General features: G+C 40.4%; 1 protein-coding gene across 1 annotated transcript in view; it reads right to left on the bottom strand.

Annotated features, from left to right (window-relative positions):
* Positions 1-945: 945 nt before the first annotated feature.
* SIPA1L1 (signal induced proliferation associated 1 like 1) overlaps positions 946-17,471 on the bottom strand; it is a 72,743-nt gene continuing 56,217 nt past the window's right edge. Inside the window, exons 14-20 of the mRNA XM_074148815.1 lie at positions 13,161-13,400; positions 11,923-12,088; positions 8,373-8,616; positions 5,284-5,430; positions 2,687-2,801; positions 2,126-2,207; positions 946-1,349 (exon numbers count right to left, since the gene is read on the bottom strand). Coding sequence (XP_074004916.1) covers positions 1,206-1,349; positions 2,126-2,207; positions 2,687-2,801; positions 5,284-5,430; positions 8,373-8,616; positions 11,923-12,088; positions 13,161-13,400 — 1,138 coding nt within the window. The 3' untranslated portion in view covers positions 946-1,205. The remainder of the gene's footprint in view (positions 1,350-2,125; positions 2,208-2,686; positions 2,802-5,283; positions 5,431-8,372; positions 8,617-11,922; positions 12,089-13,160; positions 13,401-17,471) is intronic.

Consider the following 17,471-nt stretch of genomic DNA (forward strand, 5'->3'; position numbering starts at 1 on the left):
AAATTAACTTTCCTGGCATGAGGCAGTTTGGGAAATCTCATGCTGGACAGTTTCACTGGGGACTGGGGATTTCAGAGCTCCAATCCTATCCCAGTACTTTGAAAAAATACACTTCTCTAATTCACCTTCACATATTCCTCTGTCTACCATAGTAAAAGATTTATAAGACCTCTCATGTAATAAAACACAAGTTGAATAAACATATCTCAAATCTGTTGTGATTTGAGAAGTCCAGAGAAATGGAATGGGGAGGGCGGGTGCATGGAGATGGTTTAACATGGCTTTTCATGGAAACAGTTCAGGGGAAAGAAATCTTATCTCTTTACAACTTCAGCCCAAGTCTTCTGCACATATGCAAATAACAGATTCCCCGGGAAGGGAAGGGGACTATACTGAAGCGGTACAGCAACAGTACTCAGTATCTCTCAGCCTGCCTGATACAGCACGGACCGCAGCATGCCTAGTTTTGCTGTTTGTAAAGTTACTTGCAGCCGTTGTTTCCACAGGAAACAAAGGCCACCGGAAATGCTAATGCAACAGATGTGTGATAATATGCCTCACCCATGGCTCCCGTCTCTAGTCTCTCTCCAAATGTTATGATGCTGGTTGTACTGTACCATACACTATGGACACGTGTTCTCTGTAATGTATGGGAAGGTAGCACTAGCAATCAAGCGCAATTTGCTAAGGAGACACCTAAAACATTGCATTACATCCCCTTGTCTGTGGCATACTTCAGAAAACAATGTAGGAAGAGCAGTAAAATAAACATTTCTTTCTAATTTTCTAGATGTCATAATATTTGCCAAAGCTGCAAGGAAAAGCAGATTACCTGAAACAGAGAGAAAGGAGTTAATGGAAAGAGAGGCAGATGGAACAGCAAGCCTGATCCCGCCTCCAAATCATTTTGTACATAACAGATAAAGAGACAATGTGCAAAAAATAGACATTCACATTTTAGCAGTTAAACTTTTATTTTACCTTTTTAAAATTATTTACTTTGTTTTTTCTACAAAAGGCAGACATTGATTGTTGATCTGCAATTGTTCTGAGTGCGCGCAGAGATGCAAAAAAGGGTTATTGGAGGATGAAGGACAGAGAAGTGCTCTGACTATACTTTCACATGTCATGATTAAGGTGGCATTAAAGCTTAAGTCCCAGTAATAATATTCATAGCAGACAGTTTCCTTCCCCGCACACCGTTCTCAGTTCATATCAATTGTGTTGAAAACCCATTCGGTGAATTTCTTCAGTTTCTCAGTTGCATTCTGGGATTCCTCCTGTAACCTCAAGTTGTCTTCCCGCAAATGTTGCACTTCAGCCTGAAGACTGGCCTTGTCCTCTTTTTCCTTAGGCGTGAGCAAAAATACAGATCTTAGTGGAAATTTTAGGTCATGCTTCCTACCTACATGGAGAGGCAAGAATCTCTCAAGAGAGCGTGAGTCTCATTCTTTCTACAGATTTATGTGCAGTAACGCATGGTTTTGTATCTAAGGGACATTTGTGACATTTCATTCCTGACTTTTTGCTTGAATGAGCAGGATTTCTCTGTATTAAATTCTAATACAGAAGCTGGCTCCTCAAGTGGTGAAATAAAATTGGGCATGCCCTGTTCTGTATGTACAAAATGTATGTACAACTGCTGATGGTTAACTAAATAAGGGATAGGAAATATTCCTGCAAATACTTCCCCAGCTAAAAGACTTGTTATCTGACCACAGCAGATCCTTCCTGGACCAAAGCAGGCAGTAACACAATGCAGGAAGTTTCCACAGTTGTAGAAGTTGTATGTTTAGATAATACTTTCACTTTTCAACATCAGCAGGATATATTTGCACAGACTAGCTTCAAGCCTTTTGCAGTGTCACCTGAATTAGGAGTGGAGGTCTCTGAATCACCCTCCTAACTTAAGTAGAGGAATCCGATGCCTACAAGTTTAGACACTCCACCCTAACCTTGACAGTAATTAGAAGTATGGCCTCAGAAAAGTAGTAAAGTGTCTTTTCCTTATACAAGGATGAGACTGTCATAGGCTCAGGCATGGCAAAGCAGGATTACACAGTTATTAGCATCACCTATTAGCACTAAATACATCTTACAGATTTTCTGTAGGTGAAATGTTTACCTTCCTTAAATCCTCTTGCAGCATCTTCAGCAAACCTTCCAGTTGGTCCACTTTAGAGGCGAGAGTTGGAGGGGATTCTTTACTGTTGAAAGCAGGAAACAAGAATAGGTATTGATATGATTTACTGTCTTCACATAGGGCAGCCAGCAGCCTTGACTATACCAAGTGGCTTTATGTAGGTATGCACTAAGAATTCACAAAAAGAACAAAAAGAACCTGACAAAGAGTATATGGAACACATGCAGCACATCAATCAACAGAACAAATTTAACTCATGATTAATTGGGGCCATCCCATCATTTGACTTCTCTCTACTTCTCATTGTATATGCCTTGAATTACCATTGCTTTGGACACGTTCAGGAACATCTCAGACAAGAACAAACCTGCAAAAAGGTTCAACTGTACTTACAATTCTTCTGTTTTCACTTCCCACCACCATCTTCATGAGAACTTACGAAGAGTTCTTTGAAGCCTGACGATGGCTTACAAATAAAGATATTCCTCCTCTCTTTCTCGGTTTGTAGCTAAGGAAGCCTGCAGATCTGGTGCACTGACTTACCCTGTGTAAGGCTTTATCTGTGCAGTAAGCTGGTCCTCAGCCTGATCACTACTAGAGGCAGCACTCACAGGTCTGTGATTTTCATCAGCAGCAGCAAAGAATGAAGCTCGCTGAACTGAGAAAGCAAACACACAGAGAGAAACAATGGCAGCAGAAATGATTATCTGTTCACGCACAGCGCAACTGCTACACTGCAGGATCTCAGAGCAATCTAAGAAGTCTGTCTCAAGCAAGGTAAGACGATGATATGACAGACCAATATCCACTTGACAGTAGCAAAATGACATTACAAGTGTTTGCACCAGGTTCTCCACTGTATGGGATTCAAGAAGCAAGTACTAGCTGTGGCGCAGCAGTGCATGCTCATGCAGACCATGCTTCACCCTCCGGCTAAGCAGCTCTTCAGGAGGGAGATACTAGAGAGTGAAAAGCAGAGACACCCCCAGCAGCGTTCGCAGAGTCCACCCAAGGCCAGTTCCAAGAGAGGCCAGAAGCCAAGCTGGAACAAGAGCTGTGCAGAACTTCCTGGGTACAACTGCATGACACTACTCAATAACTCAGTAACTATATTTAGCTTCCTTCACTCCATAAAGGATCCCTTTATCTTGAGGAAAGACAAGCTCACTGTACACAGTTCACATGTGGAAAGTAAAATGACCAATATAATTTTTCAGTACTCAGAATTTTTTCCTTATGCCTTAAACAACGTTTTCAGATTGAAACATGAAACCTCTTTGCTGCCTTGTGTCTATACTTTTTTGTCCTGTAACTGCGCAGCTGTTTTAACACATCTCTAAATCACTATCACGTGTTGTGACTGTAAACTACCCACTGCCCCCACCTCTGGAGTTTCCCAGCACAAACAGTAACATAAACACTTTTTAGTTTAATAAACGCTCCCTCAGCAGCTGCTGGTCTCTTGCTGGAAATAGAACAGTATTGTCTTTTTCTGCTTGGTAAATTTTTATTCTGTGCTTTCAACAAGGCTAAAATTAACGTGCTTTGGTATTTGATGGAATTTTTCTGGCTCCTCTCTTTTTTTTCCTTTGAATGAAAATACGGAAGGTTGGTGCAGCTCAGGGATCCAGGCAGCTTTTGTTTCAGCTGGCTGCAAATACCACTATTTGGAACTCTGGAGGCATGTGCTGAAGACACCAACCAATGATGTAAAACAGAGGTGTCTAGGATCACGAATCAGAATTTAGGCTGCTTGGTGCTTGTCAATCCCTACTGGCACCTGGCAGAGACCAGAGACTGGGATTATATTGACATCTGACAGCTGCTCCCTCTCCAAGTCAAATCTGAGTATAACAGCAGTGAGACGAAGGTGCCAGCCCAGCACATTACCCCAGCTTTTCCTCATCTGAGCTGTCTTGTTCATTACCTTCACCACACTGAGTCTGCTCACACTTCTGGAGAGAAACACAAGTGAGCCTGGGGCCTACCCAAGTGAGGGATTCAGGTTAATGAGGACAGTCAAATAGATGTAACCAAAAAAAAAAAAGAGGATCTTTTAAACAGACATTGCCAACCACAGCAAAATGCACTAAAACCTGGGTTTGATCCCTTTGTGGTGGTGAAAAAAACGTCACTACAAATTCATCTTCTCTTGAGGACTCTGACTTAACTTTGAATACTCTTTCCCAAGACTGCACAGCAGCAATGAGACATGCTGATCTTACAAGTCCTACGGCAACAGAGCAGAGCACACATGTACATCTTCAACACCAGCTTAGACATGCACTGTCTTAATGATGTATATGGCTACTACCAGTGAGAACAGCCAAGAACGCAAGTTACTTCACAGCCTTCTCCAACCGTGCAGAATAATGTCTAAAAGATTCAGGATCAGCAAAAACACTTCCATGAGGGTGGGACAGTATTTAAGCAGAGATTAGGAAAAGGCACTTCTGTTTAATGCACCTAGAAGACTTTTCCGTCAGATTACAGTAAGGTAAACTCCCTTTGGGCAGAAGTGTATTTAATTTTAAATTCAAATACATCTAGGCAGCTTACAGTTCTTTTCAGTTTACTAAGTGTCAAGGAGGTGGAAAGTGCCATAGGATGAAAGGACACTGAGGTGCAAGTCTATGTATTCAGAGTACGCACGGGGAAGAATGGCAATGGAAAAGGATATACCAACAAGGCATGTTTCCCAAATTACCTTGGCAGTGCCCTTCAGCTGCACCGCACAAACTCCTTGCTAGTGCAGTAAGCAAGCCATCATTAGTGTGCTCCTATGCTTTCCCCCTGCTATGTGACTTGACTTTTGCACATTTGTGCCAGCTGGCTTTCCACCCTAGCTGTGATGTCTGCAACTGCTCTGCATGAAATGAAAAGTAGCCAGTTTCACAGAGATTTGGCAAAACCGTAGCTCAGAGGGATTCCAGTGTGAAGAAATGGTATCTGAGTATTACATACAAAGTTTTAGGCTGTTAAGAATTGAGTTGCTATTTTAAATGAGCTTAACCTTCAGACTAAGTAGAAACAGTAACAGCAAAAGTCAATATTAAAACAAAACAAAAACAAACCCCCCACTCCTTAATGAAGCACGCATAAAGATCAGCTTTTCTAAGTATTATATTCTGAAAACTTACCTTCAAAGGCTTTGGCAGCATCTACCAAGTTGGACCAGTCCAGATCAGAGGCAGAATCAGGCAACGGCATAAGACCAGGGTCTGGCATGGGCTGCCGTCGTTGTTCCTGGATATCTGTGAGGGAGCTGTCTGAGGCAGAAAACTCTCCTAGAGTAACGCAGAACAAATTATAAACTCCATTAAAAAAAAAAAACAAACCAAATTTCTTTCCTAATACTAAATGCATACCTATTTTTAATTTTTCTAGGATAGCACTTTTGGAACCAGAACTCAATAGAATGTTTGATCGACTGTAGTTGACCCAATACAGCACGTTACAAGCCAGTTTTCTGAAACTGCTTCTCACCAGGACATTCAGCTCTTTTCTGACCTGCCTGAATCCCTGCAGCTTAGCATTTCAAAAGCCAAATTCTGCCTCTCCCCAGCACTGCGACTCTTCTACCCAATGATTCCTGCCTCTGCACAAGCTGAAAATACTGTGGGGAGGGCTCTGCAGCTTCTACACTCCCTGGCACCTATTTGGCTCCTGTAAAAATACAAAATTGTAGGGTTTTTTTCCTCCTCTTTTTACAATCTCATAAACCAATGGGAGCAGACTTAGGCCTACCAAGGTGAATCAGAACAAGAAAACCCTTAAAATGACTTCCAAAGCATTGCACATCTCAGCAGTTTAGTGAAACCTCTTGATCTTTGCTGAAAAATACTACTCACACCCACCCATAAACTGGTACATGGCCTGCTATGGAAAAAAATATTAGCAAGCTTGAAAGAAGAATGTAAAGGCCCTGTAATTTTTGTGCAAACTGATGCCCAGCAAAGTGAAACACTTGAATTATTGTCACTAACTAGGGAAAGACCAACGTGTGAACTAACAATTATTTACTTTATTTCAGTTTACTAGCTGGACAATCAAAAAACGTGCAATGCCTTGTCAGTCAGCACACGTGTAAGCTCAGAAGCAGAAACAACTCGCTTCCCCATGCCCTCTGTCAGGGCGTAAAGAAAGTTTTGAAAAATTTGTAAGTGGTATTAAAAGCCCCAAGAGCTGTGGGGGTGAGAGATGGACTGAGCACCTGGGAGGAAGCTGCAGAGAAGCAGCGTGTAAGTAAAGAGTCCATTTGGACCAGAGAGAAGAGACAGACAGTGTGGTGGGCAGGATACAAGCCCATTGGAAGACAAATGCCACTACCTGTGCTGCTTATTTTTTAAATTTCTAACTTCAATAACTAATACAACTTTCTAATAACTCCAGCTAAATAGTATTGCTGCCTGGGAAACAATGACTAGAAACGCTACACTGCATTCACTTGAAATTTTTTTTCTGTCTTTGCGTGCTTACTTTTTATAAATATAAGTTCAGCTCAATATTAACACCAAGGGTTCTTGTATTATCTCCCCAAAAGAGGGCAGTTATTTGGGAAGTTCTTAACCTGAAAATATTATAATTAGTGAAAAGATACACAGAATTGGAAGAAAAAACTAATCATTTGAAAAATTACCTGTTTTAAAAATGAGTCAGATTTTTAATTAAGACAGATGAGTAAATAAGAATGTTTTTAGCTCTTTGTTTTCCCTCTTCAACACAAATGAAGGTGGTCTGGAATGGATGTTCTTTGTTATTAAAACCTTTGAATTAAAAGAACTCTGAATAGCTGGAAGTAAACAAATACTTGTGATATTAAACAGCCAGCTCTTCTTAATCCTTCTCTCAGCAAAGGCAAGTGTGTGTGGGGGACAATTCGTATGCCACTCAAATAGCAGGTCCTATGATCACGCAGGAGAAAGCTTATGAGCTAGGAGGACTAATCGGTTTGGTGTGGAAAAGAACGTGACAGCGAAAGAAGGTTTTGAGGTTTTCTTTTGGAAAAATACAGGCATCCAAACAAAAAGAGATGAAGTGCTGCTTTCCACTCCTACTCAGATGGCATCATTAATCTTCTGCCCCCCAGCCCTCAGAAGCCAAAGCCACAAACCAGTTAGAAGGGTAACCAAGTCTGCAAAGCTATTTTAGTGCATATAAAAAACAGAAGCGAAGAGAGCTCAGTTTCCTAACTCTTATGCAAGAAACATGTTATACAGAAACAACAGCTCATGAAAATGTCAGGTTCAACACTGAGAACTGATGCCTGGTGATCACAGACAGATGAAAAGAACTGAAAATAGATGTCTTCAGCAGCCTTCACTGTCAAATGTATCTTGTGTATCTAAATACAGACCCACTGTAGTGAGTTGAATTTATTGATAGCCTTGTGTTTTCCTCTTGAAACACAGTAAAACATGAATAAATTGGAGCAGATATGTACTTCTTCAGAAAACATTGCAGAATCCTACACTGTGAGATCTGGCTCTATTTCTGGAAAACACATTTAGTACACATTTAGTTATGAGGTACAGCAGGAACCTGTGAAAATTCCCTTTCTCACCGAGACATTCACATGCAGCAACACATAACCTATCAGATAATCCTACTGAAACTTTTCACTTAACTAATGGGGGAAAGCCGAGTGTCTTCTTGACAGCAGTTTACCACGTAACTTTCTTGTTAGCTCTCCATGTGTGACTAAACTAAGTAACTCAAGTCCTGTAAAATGAATAGGGCAAGGGAGTGAATCTAAAAACTGTTGGTGCAATAAAAGCTGTATCTGGTGTAGCTGTACCTCCAAATGTCCACTGGTATTTATCCACTTTTATATCATTATTTTCCTAGTAGTATTTTGTTCCCATAATCCCACACTAAAGGAACTGACATCTGAAGTTGTCACTGGTGGAGAACCAGACATACATTATTTGCCCATTGGTCCGACCAGTCCAGATGACTCCTGGAAGAAACGGTGAAAACTTACAACCAATGAGGCAAATTTTTGTGCTCCCTCCACCAGGTGACTGCATGACCAGTCATGCAGTCTTACACCCACTGAAGTGAGGAAAAAATATATTCCCATCCTATTTTATATATTCAGATATTTGACTTGACTCTGCTCATTTTAGCAAAATCAAGATGGAAGTACTAATTGCTGTAATAAACACTTTCCCTTAACATCATTCACAAAGGATTCCTTTCAAAGTAGAAAAATGGGAAATACACCTACCATGTAGTGATTTCATTCCCAAAGTATATGACGGTCTCCGTAATGGCAGCGACTTTGGGAGAGAAGGGTACGTGCTGGTGAACAGGACATCGTTTGGCATGGCTTGGTCCAAGAGCGAGGCCCGTGAGGTGAAGAAGTGGTCTCTTTGACCACTGTAAATACTCTCATCTGACAAAGTCCTTTGCAAGGCACGCCTTGTGGTAGGAGTGCTGGGAAAGGGAGACTGACAGGACAGAGTGTGTGACTATACATTCATAAAAACAAATAAAAAGAAATAAGAGAAAAACAATCAATAAAGAAACTTTTGAAGGCTATGTTGAAATAGTTTTTTAAAAATTTTTGGTTCTTATGTAAGAAAGCAAGTGTTAACACAGTATTTTTTCAGAGTGGATTGAAAAAACTAAAGGAATCTGCTTTGGAGGAGATTACACCTAGGTAACATATATAGGTCTTTTTTAGCCACTCTCACATTCTACTTTTTAAATACCCTTCAGACTTCTCCTGAAGTGGAAATCTCAGGCAGCCCTCACGGATTCTAGAGCTGACACGTAGCAGAAATAATGTTTACAGAAACAGCCCGAATGCTGCATAAACCAGAGCTCTCCCTCATGCCTGGGGGAGGCTGCCTTCCTGCAGGCAGAGCACCAGCAAATGCCAACTAATTAAAAGTCTCATATTACTGAACAACTAGGAACGCCCACCACCGCTTTGATTCTTCAGAAGGACTTGAATCAAAATTAAGTAAATAGTCCCATGAGTAAGTCTTACCCTCACCATCATCACAGCTTCCTCTGCGCTCCACAGAGGAGAAGGGGATGCTGTGGGCAGCCGGGAATTACGTACTCTCTGGCCAGGGCCAGGGAGCTGCTATCAGAGAACACATAACCATTCCCATCAGCAGAGACACTGATTTTCATGAAACCTGTTGCAATGTAACTATCTCCAAGACATAACATTTCTTTACGGTTTGGTTCAAATTTGGTCCAAAGGCCTTCATGGAGAAATGGCAAACAGAAAGGAAGAGCTCACCACCCTCATGTGCTCTGGAAGCAAGTTTAAACAAAAAGGAGATAATATGATTTCCAGAAAAAGCGATTAATCGTTATAAAGAATTGCTGATTTGCACTTAAAAATAGTTCTCTCTTCTCACAAAGAGGTAAACAGACAGCGCTCTGTTCCTGTGATCAAAATCCCACACTACAAGGTGGGAGAAGACCGTGGAGGCATGTCAGTTGAAGAAAATCTGATTTATTATTTTTTTCTCCCAAAACTGTACAAATTTTAATATTAAAAGACTGCTGCATGTTTTGGTTTTATGATTAAGGATCAATCAGAAGCAATTAAGATTACTTCCAAAAACCTGCTATCATCAGAAGACAAGGAGGGAAAGAGAAGCCACGTCCCATGCCAACTTTCTGTTACATCAAATCCTCCCTTCCGCATTGCCTCCCTCAAGACACGCCCATCACGGTATGAACTTTGCGTAAAGAGTGAACACTAAAGAAGTGACAACTTCTGGTACACAGTTGTCACTATGATACACTGAGGATCAAGCTGCTTTTTTTTCCTGCAATCTAAAAGCTCAATCAGCAGGTTCATGTTATGATCCAGTGAAATCTCCCAGTACTTGTCCTGAAGTGGCAAAGGAAAAGAAACAGCTGCCAAGTCAAGCAGCATTTACTCAAGGCTGGTATAGTTCACTTAGTCTTTAAGAACTAGGAGCTAGAACCATCAGTTAATATCAGAAATTGAGGTTGAAAGGTTGCACAGATGTAAACATCTGGTGCAGATGGAACAGAGGCGACACGAGTAGGAACTGTCTTCTGGTAGCAGAGCAGAGGGAACAGAAAAAGCAGGGTGACTTCTCTGAGAAGATATAATGCATAATTAGTAGGTAAGGAAGGCTTGGAAGATAATAAAGACGCACAAGACACGAAATCACAGCCTAGAACAAATTCTACTAGCAAACAAAGCCTTTGGCAGCCAACAGACAGGAAGGAGGATGATTTTTGGGCATTGTACAGTGAAATAATGGAGGACATTATCATTCTTTTTCTTTTTTTTAAACTGTCAAAAAAAATTTATGCCATAAGAGAACTTTTTTTGTAAGATGAAATACAAATCATGCCGTGGGCAGAAATTACAGTTACTTTTAAAATGGAGAAAACTGAATTTATTGGTGTGATAGAATGTTATTAACCTGCTGAAATTTATCAAAAGCGTAACCTGAGTTAATGTACTTGTTCCAGTCATCAGGAAATAAAGATCAGGGTAAGAATTGACTCTCAGCCCCCCCAAAGCAGAAAAACAACAAACTTGGGAACAGACACACTTTTCACGGTCTTTAGGCCACCTCTAAACAGAATGGAATTTCTTGGAATGAGAACATTCCCCTTGCTCAAAACAACAAACAGGAGATGCTCACATTGCCCATGTCCCACTCCCTCAGAACTACCACAAACCTAAAAAAAAAGATATCTTGCCATTGGCAAGGGTTTTTTTTCTCCGTCCTCAAAGGTAACATCTGAAATAATCTGTGTTTGGAACCTCGCACTTACAAGTTTTAACAAGCCACTTTGGGTTTTTACAAGCAAAGAAAGAAGTTGCAGCTCTCTCTCCTGCATGGTTGCTGTGGAAACCACTGGGGCTCTGGGTGATGAGCCAGAGCCGTTAAGCACTGACTGTACATGGAGACTGCAGAAAGCAAGAAGGTTTCTTCAAAAAGATGGATTTTTAGAATTATTATGTGCGCTTTTGTGCTATTATACACATTTTGAAACACATCAGGAAATGTTTCGTACTATATATTCTGTATAAATATTTGCTTAAGTTTAGGGAGCATTCTTGGTCCTTCTGTACTAACAGGATTAGAGAGGCATAAGTGTGCTTTTTGCAAGGAGTTTCAATACTGTCAACCAGTCACTGTCTAGTGATGCAATCAGAGAAAAACAATTCAAATGCCTAAGACAACACTACAGGATTTTCCAGGAGCCAGCAGTTGTAGATGTTCTTTGCAAGTTGGCATACCAGTCTCCTTCTCCTTAAATTTGCACACAAAACTGTAATAATATTTCAGTGACTGCAATAATGAAATTGTTCTCCAAATGTATTTCTCTAGTAGGTAAATCTGTGATAAACAGATAACCTTTTGTCCATGATGGAAATTCAGGGAATGCCTTGGACTCTATTTTCCTGTTAGGGGTGAGAATAGAAAAAATCCTGTCTGAGGAACTCTTGAGTCCAATGCAAAGTCCAACCACGTAAGCTCTGTATGAACAAACGCTTCAGCTTTGACTGCTTTGAAAGCACTCAGCATTTTCTTCTACGGCCTTCATCCTTTTCCAAACTGTGAGGCATTTGCTGCGTTATGGGCAGGAACAAACTCAATCATCACATTCTTACAGAGTGTAACTTTACACATTTCTATTTTGTAACAACAGGACTATGACTTGGATCAGAAGAGGACCTGTGCACTGTTCTTCAGACATTCTCAGATTTCACTTAACTGTGACAAGAGATAGCCAGATGACAGACTCTCTCTTTAACATACCTTAAAATTCTTCTGAGATTCGGGTGTTGGGCTATCAAGATCTATCAATTTCTTCAGATCTTCTTCAACAGTGGACTTGGATGCTCGTTTGGGTGATGCTCGTAGATCTCTTGCTGAAGCCCGCAGCCGAGGGTGGGCCATTTCATTGCCATCACTCTGGTGACGTCTTAAATGAAATGGAACAGACACATTCAGGTCTCAAAGCCCTGGGGCAGGAGGCATGAATGAAACAGGAATTATAGCACCCTCAAGATTAAAAAAAAAAATCCTAGGTAGGGGGCATGGAGGAGGGAAGAAGTTTTGCTAATACAGCAGAGCCTCATCTTAATGAATACCTGTTGAAGCAATAAACGTTTAAAAACATCAACTAGCAATACACTTATGGTTCTCATAATATATTTTCCCAATAAAGGGGTGAATCTATGAAAATAATGTATATTATGTACAAAATGAAAAAATACAGATGTCTTCAATGAGCCCCAAAGCAGCAAATCACTACATTTCTTTAATCTTTTAACTGGCTTTATCACACTGGTTATTAACTGGTTATCACAAAGTTTCACCATCTCCACTTGACAACGAGTTATTGGTATCATCTAGGGATACTGTGCCTGACCCAGTAAAAGTCAAGAAGGGTTGAATAAATTACTCTGAAATGGGCTTTCTGAACCACTTTCTTTCCAAGCCACACTAGACTTAAAGGAACAATATTTTTACTAGTAAGTTGTTTCTCAATTTCTCTTCCAACAGAGATTGTTTCAAACTGTAACGCAGAGAGATCTTGGTTTGCTTTAAGCCAGTTCAACTGGATACTGGCAACAATCTTCACAAGGCACATGGAGTGCTGTGGAGCTCACGCACAGCACGCACGGTACGACTGCATGGATGAGAGACTTAAGAACTGAGGCTCTACGTTAAGAAGATTTTTAATATTTGCTCAAATAGCATTTTGAGTCACCTTTAAGAAATCCCAAGGAAAGATAAATTTTAATAGGACTGAAATCCATACAGCTCTCTAGAAATGATACAACAAATCTTTTACAAGTTAAGAGGGAATGAGATTAGCTAACTATCCAATATTTAAGCCTAACTGCAGAACTCTAGATTAGAGATTAAGTTCTACAGAAGACTAAGCATCCTATTAGATAGTCTTGAGCTCTTCTATTCAGAAAAGTGTCACAGGTCTCAATGCTTCTTTACAATAAAATCACCAAACGAGAACCAAAAAAGAATCTTACTTTCTTGAATCCATAAACCCCACTGAGTTTATTGTTCCTTCTGGCTTTTTCCATCCGATCAGATACTTGCTGGTAGCACCCTGGCGAGGGTAGAAAGTCCTAGGACCAGATGAGGAGGAAGAGGAGGAGGAGAAAGAAGGTGCGAGCTGGGGAGAAGTAGCAGAATGAAGCTCTTCTTTAGGTGAGCTTCTGGCACTGGTGAAAACAACCGGGCTGGCAGAGTGTCGTGAGCTCATGGTACTAGGAAAAAAACATAATAAAGACAAAATTTGCCTCAAATGTGTATATATGCAGCTTGTTTAGCTATTTTTTAAAGCACAACTCTGGGCACAAGATGATACTCGTATCAGTAGTGGGCAGAGCAGCAAAACCAGTTTGCTCTTTTTAAGGGCCTTCCACCAATGTTTCATTAAAAACGTCTCACAAAGTAATGAAAAATTTTGTAAGCAACTTCTAACGATGGCAATATACCACTGTCCCCTCATTCCCCTTCACAAAGGGGAAATCTAGGGTTCACGGTCATTAGGCCGTTACACATGAGATTGTAGCTGAATTAACAAAAAAGAACCAAAGCCCAATTTGTTGCCGGAATTCCTGGCTGTGGAAGAAAACATACTTTGAAGGAACATAAGCACCAAGAAACATCTCTTTAAGACCCCAGAACAAACCAAAGAAGAAACCCATACAGCTTTCAAAAGAGGCCTCCCTGGATTGCTTGAAAAGCAGTTACCATTTGTGAAAAACAAGACTCTTTAATTAGAGAAGTCTGAGCAGGTCTCGAACATATAACCCAATTTGGCTAGACAGAAGAAAGAGTTGGGATGGCCAACTGCAGGTTATTGTTGGAAGATGAAGGCGGCTTTAGATGGGAGCTACTCCTCAGTTATGCTGATATTCAAATCTGATGGAACTTGCATGCTATCAGGAGCACTAGGGCTTAAGACAATATTTACTATAACAACCTTAAAAGGCCAGGCATTTCTAAGTAGAGCTACAGGAAAACTTTGTGTACAGCCTTAGCGCTGAAATAGCATTTTATATTTGGAGACCAGTTTTCTATCCGCTCTCTACACAACTTAGCCACATTTTCATCCCTGTATCCAGCACTGCAAGGAAGGAATTTGAAACAGATGGCCCCATGGTAAAGAACAGTTTCTGACTGAAAAATAAAAATTAGCTGGAAGGCTGAATAAAGTAACTTTTCTTTCTTAGCTTAACAGAAAACTCTTCACCACTCTTCTCATATCTTGATAAAACAATGCATTTTCACATCTCGCTCTCTTACCGAAACAGAAAAAAGAATTTAAAGTTAAATTTATGTTGCCACCTGGGAAAATAATCTCACCTATGGTTAGCCTTACAGAAGTCAGTTATCTAATCTATGCCACTTATCTAGCTCCTGCTGGAGTCAATGGAGAAATATCCTTAGGAGGTGATTCTCCTCATCTGAAATTATTCTCCACAGGGAGAATTAATGCTTTGATTCCTCTCTCTCCACTGACAACAGATGGAGTCGAAAAAGTCACCTTTAATGATGTTTCATTTTCATATGGCTCAAGTTAAGCACCACGAGTCCCAACAGTTAAGTGCTGTGGATTTAATGAGGAGTCCGAGCGGACTGGGGTCTTCCCACCTCAAACAGCGCCGGTTGCTGCAGCCCAAGCTCCCATCTGATGTACGTGGGGATGGCTGTGAAGTCCCTCACATCAGGGGCAAGATGCACCTCCCCGTATGTATGCAAATCAAATGACAATAATACAGTTTTTGTATTACAGAATTATTTTTCTTCTTCCCTCCATCTGTACATTTGAAAGGCCTGTACAAAAGATGGCAGATTGGGAAAATAGAGGAAAGATTTTCCTGTCTATCTGGTGCTGCACATCACAGCGTTCATGTTTGTAACGGATATAAGTAAACATAATTTATGGCAAGATAGCAGAGAAAAATAAGAGCCGGGGGAGACGCAGCAAGTTTCTCTTCATTCCCCCTTTTTCTTTTTCAATACTGAAAGAAAACTCCTACACATGCTGAGTAAACCAGCCCATCTGTGAGGCATCACCACCACCACCACCAAATTAAACCACCAAGATTTAGGGAAGATGCACATCATTAATGAAAACATATGGGGCTGTATTTTTTCATTTTTACCCCCTTCTAAATGCACTCAAGAAGTGGATCAGTCTTTTGCCTCAGTGTAGGGAAAGCGAAGTTCTGATCACATTTCAGAATTCTTGAATCCATCGGGTAGGTCTCAAGGCAGTGCTAGTTAGGAGAAAATATTTCTCAGTAAGAACCAGTAACAACTCCTCAATGGGATGGCAGCTTTGATCCTTAATATTACCAGGCAAAGAGGGTAAAAAATGATGTTCAGTATGCTCTACATAAAATCTATATATAAAAAGCATATGTATATATTAAAATAATTATAACATTATATTATATATAATATTGTGTATAGACACTGTGTATTTTAAGTATTATTACTTTAATATTTATTATAATATGTATCACATAATAGATGCCAAGAGCAGCCTGGCAAACAAGCAAGAAAATTAGCATACAGGTTCAAATACACTTTTCTTTAAAGTGTTCTGCATATTTTGAGCTGTGGTTTTCCAATATAGTATTTTGGGAGAATATCCTGCTGCAGGAACTGTGCACAGACCTGTGGATATGACTGAAGCTTTTCACCCCACAGGTAAACACAGGCAGGCCGATAGGGTATGACACACTTGTTAACTGAGAGCATATTTGCAGAGCGTAAGGCTTTGGATAAAGTCTAGAAAAACTACCTCAGAGCTGGAGCACCGAGTATCTTAAAATTATTAGAAGTAATGAAAAAGATCCTTGTCTAGAAATACCCATGATTTTCCTTTTAGTTTTGGTAAGAGAACCGTGTAGTTTAGGTGGAAATGAAAGTTGAATTTTATTTTTTTTTCTAGGGAATTCATGCCATCAGCGCATATGGCTTCATTTAATGACATTCAGCTATAATGATTCTGTATAATTACTGGCCTACATAATGCAATTCTCCTGGGATGCTATGAGAAATCTGCACAATCATCAGGAAGGACTTTGGGAATGGGGGTGGAGAAGAAAAATAAAACCCAGCCAGAAGCTCTGCTGTAAAAGTTAATCACTATAATTTACATTTTGCCACCAATTCTCAGGTACAAGTTCTTTTATGCACCATCAAATGATCTGAACGCTAATTATCGCTCCTGTCTTCTACAGACACAAACACTCTAATTTGTAGTTATTTTCTTTTCTTTTGTCACTGAGTTCTTTTTAGGGCCAAGTTCCTTTTCTTCTTGCTCAGAAATCCGACTCTAAAGACATTACAGACATTCTGGCATCCACAGGCAAAAGGTAAAAAAGTGAGAAGCAACAAAGGATAACAATTTAGGAACTGATAGAGAAACACAGCAATTAAGCTGTTCATTTCTCACGAAAAATAGCCCGTTCAGAGTCATCCTTTAGCCTCCCCTCCCGCACCTCCATGAAGAGGCAGCTGTGGTTACAGCTTGGAAGTGCCAGTTCAAGAAGCCCCCAGCTCCAGGCTGGTTTTCCTCCACAGAAGGAGCTATGGGAGAGTTGGGAGCAAACAGCTGGAGCCAGGGTCTCCCCGGGTCAGCGCCGCTGTTCAGTGGGCAACCACCAACACACGACGCCATGAGAAACAAAATGAAAGCTTTTTAGCCCAGACTGTGCCTTTGCTTTATTGTGAGGCATCAAACACATGTTCCAGCCTTCAAAACTAAGAAATAATAAAGAAGGAACACGAGTCAGTCTGTTTTTTCTCCACCAAGATAAACGATGTGGGTGCCAGGATTGCAGGATTTCTCAAGTATCACACCCCATGTGTTCTACAAATTACTACTACTCCTCTTTGCAAAGAGCTGCATTTTTAACGTCTGATTTTTAAATGGAACCAGAAAAAAAAACCCAACTGTTTTCTCTAACATAAAGCCTAGGGAACCTTTATCTGGAAATTTCAGTAACAGCCCCCAAAAACCATGTAGAGAATCATTAGAATCATTTCAGTATCATCACATGAATTAATCCCAACCAACCAGAGAAAATACTATGTTTGGAGACACAATGCCGTCACATAAAAAATAATGAGACAGCATCCTAGACTTAAGTTTGCAATCAAATTGCAAACTATATCCATGGAAGACCGAGATGAGAGCCGTCAGGATGTGCCTGCCTTGCAAAGATATGTTTCTTTCTATTAAATTTTCTCAGCTTTTCTACTGACCTAACCCTATTCTGTGTTCAGAGAAGAGGAAAACAGAACCTCAGACATAC

Source organism: Numenius arquata, chromosome 6 (assembly GCF_964106895.1).
Source record: "Numenius arquata chromosome 6, bNumArq3.hap1.1, whole genome shotgun sequence".
Classification (NCBI taxonomy): domain Eukaryota; kingdom Metazoa; phylum Chordata; class Aves; order Charadriiformes; family Scolopacidae; genus Numenius; species Numenius arquata.